Source organism: Coenobita brevimanus, chromosome 117, assembly GCF_032717465.1.
Source record: "Coenobita brevimanus isolate Jiangsu-jjx chromosome 117, ASM3271746v2, whole genome shotgun sequence".
In the NCBI taxonomy this organism is placed as follows: Eukaryota; Metazoa; Arthropoda; class Malacostraca; order Decapoda; family Coenobitidae; genus Coenobita; species Coenobita brevimanus.
In genome coordinates, this window is record NC_137070.1 from 1,174,873 (window position 1) to 1,182,372 (window position 7,500).

The 7,500-nt window shown below is 44.1% G+C and overlaps 1 protein-coding gene across 1 annotated transcript in view; it reads left to right on the forward strand.

Moving 5' to 3' along the window:
• LOC145389483 (cytosolic phospholipase A2-like) overlaps nt 1-7,500 on the forward strand; it is a 34,211-nt gene that overhangs the window by 17,136 nt on the left and 9,575 nt on the right. The window contains exons 3-7 of the mRNA XM_080264775.1: nt 2,424-2,508; nt 2,763-2,909; nt 4,939-5,092; nt 5,512-5,644; nt 6,099-6,235. Coding sequence (XP_080120901.1) covers nt 2,424-2,508; nt 2,763-2,909; nt 4,939-5,092; nt 5,512-5,644; nt 6,099-6,235 — 656 coding nt within the window. The remainder of the gene's footprint in view (nt 1-2,423; nt 2,509-2,762; nt 2,910-4,938; nt 5,093-5,511; nt 5,645-6,098; nt 6,236-7,500) is intronic.

Genomic DNA, 7,500 nt, shown 5'->3' on the forward strand with positions numbered 1-7,500 from the left:
CTCTCTATCTCTCTCTCTTTCTTCCCTAACACCTTTTCCTAAGTGATTTATTTTGTTTATTACACCTTACTGTCCTCTTCTGTGTTACATAAATCCTTCCAATATCACCATACTCTGCATAAAGCTCCCTAACACCTTTTCCTAAGTGATTTATTTTGTTTATTACACCTTACTGTCCTCTTCTGTGTTACATAAATCCTTCCAATATCACCATACTCTGCATAAAGCTCCCTAACACCTTTTCCTAAGTGATTTATTTTGTTTATTACACCTTACTGTCCTCTTCTGTGTTACATAAATCCTTCCAATATCACCATACTCTGCATAAAGCTCCCTAACACCTTTTCCTAAGTGATTTATTTTGTTTATTACACCTTACTGTCCTCTTCTGTGTTACATAAATCCTTCCAATATCACCATACTCTGCATAAAGCTCCCTAACACCATTTCCTAAGTGATTTATTTTGTTTATTATCTGAGCAATGTAAACTGATATGCTTAACTGGGAGGTCGAGTGTGTGTGTGTGTGTGTGTGTGTGTGTGTGTGTGTGTGTGTGTGTGTATGGTGCGTGTGTGTGTGTGTGTGTGTGTGTGAGATTCCTATGTACGAATTAAGAATGAGTCTCCTTGGTTACTAGTCAAACCAACTCTCCCATATAGTATTACATAGGATTCCTTTGAGCCGAATGGGGTAAAGAATTGGTATAAGGTTAATATGAACGTCTATCTATCTATCTATTGCCAAACACCTACATCTCATAGACGGTGGCCACAAACAAATCGCCTCCATGTCGCCCTGTCCCCTGCCATTTCACTGCCCTGCTCCCAGCTCACACCCCTCTCTTACATACCTCTCCACTCCATCCCTCCACATCATCCTTGGCCTCCCCCTCCCTCTCCCCCCCTCCAGCTCACTCTAATACACTCTCCTCGTCAGTCTCTCACCCTCCATCCTCTCCACATGGCCAAACCACCTCAGTGTGTTTCTCCTAACGCTTCCTATCACATCCACATCCACACCACAACGCTCCTTCACTTCCTCATTTGTCAGTCTGTCTCTCCATGTAACTCCACATCCACATCCACACCACAACGCTTCTTGACTTCCTCATTTGTCAGTCTGTCTCTCCATGTAACTCCACATCCACATCCACACCACAACGCTCCTTCACTTCCTCATTTGTCAGTCTGTCTCTCCATGTAACTCCACATCCACATCCACACCACAGCGCTCCTTCACTTCCTCATTTGTCAGTCTGTCTCTCCATGTAACTCCACATCCACGCCACAACGCTCCTTCACTTCCTCATTTGTCAGCCTGTCTCTCCATGTAACTCCACATCCACATCCACACCACAACGCTCCTTCACTTCCTCATTTATCAGCCTGTCTCTCCATGTAACTCCACATCCACATCCACACCACAACGCTCCTTCACTTCCTCATTTGTCAGTCTGTCTCTCCATGTAACTCCTCATCCACATCCACACCACAACGCTCCTTCACTTCCTCATTCGTCAGCCTGTCTCTCCATGTAACTCCTCATCCACATCCACACCACAACACTCCTTCACTTCCTCATTCGTCAGCCTGTCTCTCCATGTAACTCCTCATCCACATCCACACCACAACGCTCCTTCACTTCCTCATTCGTCAGCCTGTCTCTCCATGTAACTCCACAGGCTCCTCTTAAATAACTCATTTCCACTGCACTCACTCTTGACTTGTGTCCCTGCAACAACGTCCAAGCTTCACTTCCATACGTTAGAGTTGGTATCACAATACTGTCATGTAGTAACTTTTTCACTTCCATGCTCACTTCCCTGTTTCTTATCACTGCTTTCAAGGAACCAGCAACCTTTCTTCCCTGCTGTACCCTTTCAAGCACTTCACCCTCCAAACCTCCATCCTTACTCATCACACTACCCAAGTACTTAAACGTACTCACATTTTCCAATTCCTCACCATCCAACCTCGCTGTACATTCACTGACTTCACCTCTCTCAAAGACCATCACTTTACTCTTCCCTACATTCACCTTTAGATTCCGTTTCTTACACACTCTCCCAAACTCATCCACCAAGCCTCGCAGCTCTCCTTCGTCTTCACTCAACAACACAGTATCATTTGCAAACAACAGTACAGGGAGTTTCCAAACACTACCCTTTCTCACCAGGGCCACTCCAACATCCACTACCCTACCTTGTACCTCTTTTATTACCCCATCCATGTACAGATTGAACAACCATGGAGACATGACACATCCCTGTTTCAACCCAACCTTCAAAGAGAAAAATTCACTTAGTTCACCATCCACACGCACTGCAGCCTTCGCACCATCGTACATACTCTTCACAGCATTCAACAACTTCCCATCTAATAATAATAATAATAATAATAATAATAATAATAATTTGTTTCAGGTGGAGCACGAGGCATGCTTGGATTTGGAAATAAAAATACTGAGAGGAGAATCCATCACAAAAGGCAGCACACTTCAGGATCTCAGTAAGTTGAGAGAGAGAGAGAGAGAGAGAGTGTGTGTGTGTAGACTGACAGAAAGAGATAGATAGGTAGGTAGGTAGGTAGGTAGAGAGAGAGAGAGAGTAGGTGTGTGTGTCAATGTTCACTAGAGAGAATGACAATTGATATAGATAGATAAATAGACAGATAGCGAGATTGATAGATAGATAGAGATATAGAGAGAGGCAGAGACACATAACGAGACCTGTAATAATCGTCTCCGTTCTCCCCCTCCACAGTGGACACGCCGGATCCCTATGTCATCCTTCGCATCCCCGGCTGCTCCAATCCTTCCAAGAGGACGAGTCACGTAGACAACTGCACCAATCCGATGTGGAACGAATCCTTTCACTTCTACCTCGACCCAGCCAAGGAACATAACCTGAGTGAGTCTAGTTAGTGGAGCCCTGCGTCTGCCTCCTATACCCACCATCCACTCACGTGATGTAGTGCGGCCGAGTTACTTCGCCGCTGTCGTTCTTTTTTCTGTGCCTGTCCTCCTCTCTTCCTATTTCTCGCCATCATCCACTCACCTGATGTAGTGCTGCCTACTTCTTCCTTCTCCTGTATCATTCTTTTTCTGTGTCTGTCCTCCTCTCTTCCTATTTCTCAGCATCATCCACTCACTTGATGTAGTGCTGCCTACTTCTTCCTTAGTCTTTATCATTCTTTTTCTGTGCCTGTCCTCCTCTCTTCCTATTTCTCACCATCATCCACTCACTTGATGTAGTGCTGCCTACTTCTTCCTTAGCCTTTATCATTCTTTTTCTGTGCCTGTCCTCCTCTCTTCCTATTTCTCACCATCATCCACTCACTTGATGTAGTGCTGCCTACTTCTTCCTTAGCCTTTATCATTCTTTTTCTGTGCCTGTCCTCCTCTCTTCCTATTTCTCCCATCTTTCCTGTCACTTCTTATTGCTTTTCTTTCCTTTACAGGTGGCTTTACATTGAGTGACAAGCCAAATGGTTTCCTGTAAGCCAAGAAACCATTTACAACGCTGGGTGGTAACCATATCACCAAATAACAGGGTAAAATGCAGCCTACTATGGTGCCTCTGTTAACTGGGTGGAGAGATGCATATGTGGCATCCATCCAAGTTAAATAGTCAATAATCTTAGCCTCTTCTTGCCCTGTACAAGTTATCACCTATCTATCTATCTATTGCCAGACGCCTTAATCTTGTAAGGGGTGGCCTCAAACAAATCGCCTCCATGTCACCCTGTCCCCCGCCATTTCACTGCCCTGCTCCCAGCTCACACCCCCCTTTCTCATATACCTCTCCACTCCATCCCTCCATCTCATCCTTGGCCTCCCCCTCCCTCTCCCCCACTCCACCTCACTCACATACACTCTCCTCGTCAGTCTCTCACTCTCCATCCCCCCAGCTCACACCCCCCTCTCTCATATACCTCTCCACCCCATCCCTCCATCTCATCCTTGGCCTCCCCCTCCCTCTCCCCCCTGCACCTCACTCACATACACTCCTTGTTAGTCTCTCACTCTCCATCCCTCCATCTCACCTTAGATGCTAATTCTGAGTCAACAACCTTGCTAATTATTTACCCCTAACAAGCACCTCAACCTTAATGACCCTCTTGTAAGTACACATCCTTAATTAGGCCTCATTACCTCCTGGTAGAGGTGATTTCAATGGGCACTAATTACACTGGATGAGGACACATTCTTTACCAATTACTCCACTAATGACCTACTGCAACAACTTAATCTTAATGACCTTGTAATTAAGTAATCTTGGCCTCATTATCTCCCCATAGAGGTGATTTCAATGGGCACTAATTACACTGGGTAAGGAAAAATTCTGCATCAATTACTCTACTAACAACCTACTTATCGATCTTGTAATTACACATCCTTAATTAGGCCTCATTATCTCCCCATAGAGGTGATTTCGATGGATAGTAATTACACTGGACGAGACACTGGGCGAAGACAGCTGCATTAATTACCCTCTTAATAACCTTCCTAATGACCCTCTTGTAATTAGTAGTCCTTAATTAGGCCTCATTATTTCCTGTCAGGTGATTTTGATGGACACTAATTACACTGGACGAGGACAGCTTCTGCATTAATTACCCTCTTAATAACCTTCCTAATGACCCCCTTGTAATTAGTCCTTAATTAGGCCTCATTATCTCCTGGCAGAGGTGATTTTGATGGACATAATTACACTGGGTAAGGAAAAATTCTGCATCAATTACTCTACTAACAACCTACTTAACGATCTTGTAATTACACGTCCTTAATTAGGCCTCATTATCCCCTGGCAGAGGTGATTTCAATGAACACTAATTACACTGGGTAAGGAAAAATTCTGCATCAATTACTCTACTAACAACCTACTTAACGATCTTGTAATTACACGTCCTTAATTAGGCCTCATTATCTCCTGGCAGAGGTGATTCTGATGGATGCCAACTACACGATGGACGAGACGCTGGGCGAAGACAATTTCTGCATCAACGAGCTGACCAACGACGTCCCCCTCGAACACACCTTCGTCTTCCCGGGAGGCTCCAAGGTCCACACCATCCTCCACCTTGAGAAAAAGTGAGTGAGGCAGATTAGAGCGAGATTTCTTGGGGTTGGTGGAGGATTAGTGCCCCTCCCTGTAAAACAATTAACTCTAAGCCCTTGGCCACCCCGTTTGGGATACATGGCGTCTGGCAATGAATGAATGAATCACTATTATTATTATTATTATTGTTATTATCACTATTATACGTGTCAAGTGGGGTTGGTGGAGGATTAGTGCCCCTCCCTGTAAAACAATTAACTCTAAGCCCTTGGCCACCCCGTTTGGGATACATGGCGTCTGGCAATGAATGAATGAAATGATTTCTTTCCCTCTGACCTTTCGCGCTGTACGTAGAGAGAGTTTGTGGATGGTAGAGATATTTGAGGATGGGAGAGAGAGATGAGAGCTACTACTACTACTACTACTACTACTACTACTACTACTATTGCAGCAAAACCCCGGATCTTCGCTTCTCCCTCGCCCTGTGCAAAGAAGAAAAAGAATTCCTGCAGACACGGAGGAAGAAGGTGTTAGTCGCAATGCAGAAGGTGCTTGGGGAGAAGGCGCCTGATAACGAGAGGCAGGTGAGCTGAGAGAGAGAGAGAGAGAGAGAGAGAGAGAGAGACAGAGAGAGAGAGAGACAGACAGACAGACAGAGAGACAGAGAGACAGACAGACAGAGACAGAGACAGACAGAGACAGAGACAGAGCACTCCAAATCCACACCTCATCACTCTCACCTTTTTTTGTTTTTCACCTTTTTTGACTGTATATTTTTGATTTTCGAGTTTTTTGACCATGTGATCTTGAAGCCCAGTTTTTTTACTATATATTCCCGCCCCCCTACAGACAGACAGACAGACAGACAGAGACAGAGACAGACAGAGACAGAGACAGAACACTCCAAATCCACACCTCGTCACTCTCACCTTTTTTTGATTTTCACCTTTTTTGACTATATATATTTGACTTTCGAGTTTTTTGACCATGTGATCTTGAAGCCCAGTTTTTTTACTATATATTCCCGCCCCCCTACAGGTTCCCATCATCGGGGTTCTGGGTTCAGGAGGGGGGTTCAGGGCGATGACATGTCTGAGTGGAGCAGTGAAGGCCTTGCAGGAAACAGGAATTCTGGACTGTGCTACGTATATCTCCGGCCTGTCTGGGTCCTCGTGGTAAGTCTTGGGTCTATCTATCTGTCTATCTATCTCTCATCCTTGGTCTACCCCTCCTCGTCTCCTCCTCCACCTCACTCACGTACACTCCTCTAGTTTTGGTTAGTACTGTGTTTATGATTCTGTCTATCTGTCTGTCTATCTATCTATCTATCTGTCTGTCTGTCTGTCTGTCTATCTATCTGTCTATCTGTCTGTCTGTCTGTCTGTCTGTCTGTCTGTCTATCTTTCTATCTGTCTGTCTGTCTGTCTCTGTCTCTGTCTATCTTTCTATCTATCTGTCTATCTATCTGTCTGTCTGTCTGTCTGTCTATCTTTCTATCTATCTATCTGTCTGTCTGTCTTTCTATCTGTCTGTCTGTCTGTCTATCTCTCTATCTATCTGTCTGTCTGTCTGTCTCTGTCTATCTTTCTATCTATCTGTCTGTCTGTCTGTATATCTTTCTATCTTTCTATCTATCTGTCTGTCTGTCTGTCTGTCTGTCTGTCTATCTTTCTATCTATCTGTCTGTCTGTCTGTCTGTCTTTCTATCTGTCTGTCTATCTTTCTATCTATCTATCTGTCTGTCTGTCTATCTTTCTATCTATCTGTCTATCTATCTATCTGTCTGTCTGTCTATCTTTCTATCTATCTGTCTGTCTGTCTGTCTGTCTTTCTATCTGTCTGTCTGTCTGTCTATCTTTCTATCTATCTATCTGTCTGTCTGTCTATCTTTCTGTCTATCTGTCTGTCTGTCTATCTTTCTATCTATCTGTCTGTCTGTCTATCTTTCTATCTATCTGTCTGTCTGTCTATCTTTCTATCTATCTGTCTGTCTGTCTGTCTGTCTGTCTGTCTGTCTATCTTTCTATCTGTCTGTCTGTCTGTCTGTCTGTCTGTCTCTCTCCAGTACTCTGAATACTTCTTACTACTAAGCCACCTAGTATCATAATAGATAGATAGATAGATAGATAGATAGACAAGGAGATAGATTTATAGATAGACAGACAGATATAGATAGATAGACAGCATATAGATAGATAGATAGACAGACAGAAGGATAGATTGATAGACAGACAGACAGATAGATAGACAGACAGACAGATAGACAGAAAGATAGATAGATATATTGATTAAGATAGACAGATAGATAGACAGATAGATAAATAGATAGACAAACGTGAGATGGAGGGATGGAGTGGAGAGGTATATGAGAGAGGGGGGTGTGAGCTGGGAGCAGGTCAGTGAAACGCCGGGGGATGGGGGGGACATGGAGGCGATTTGT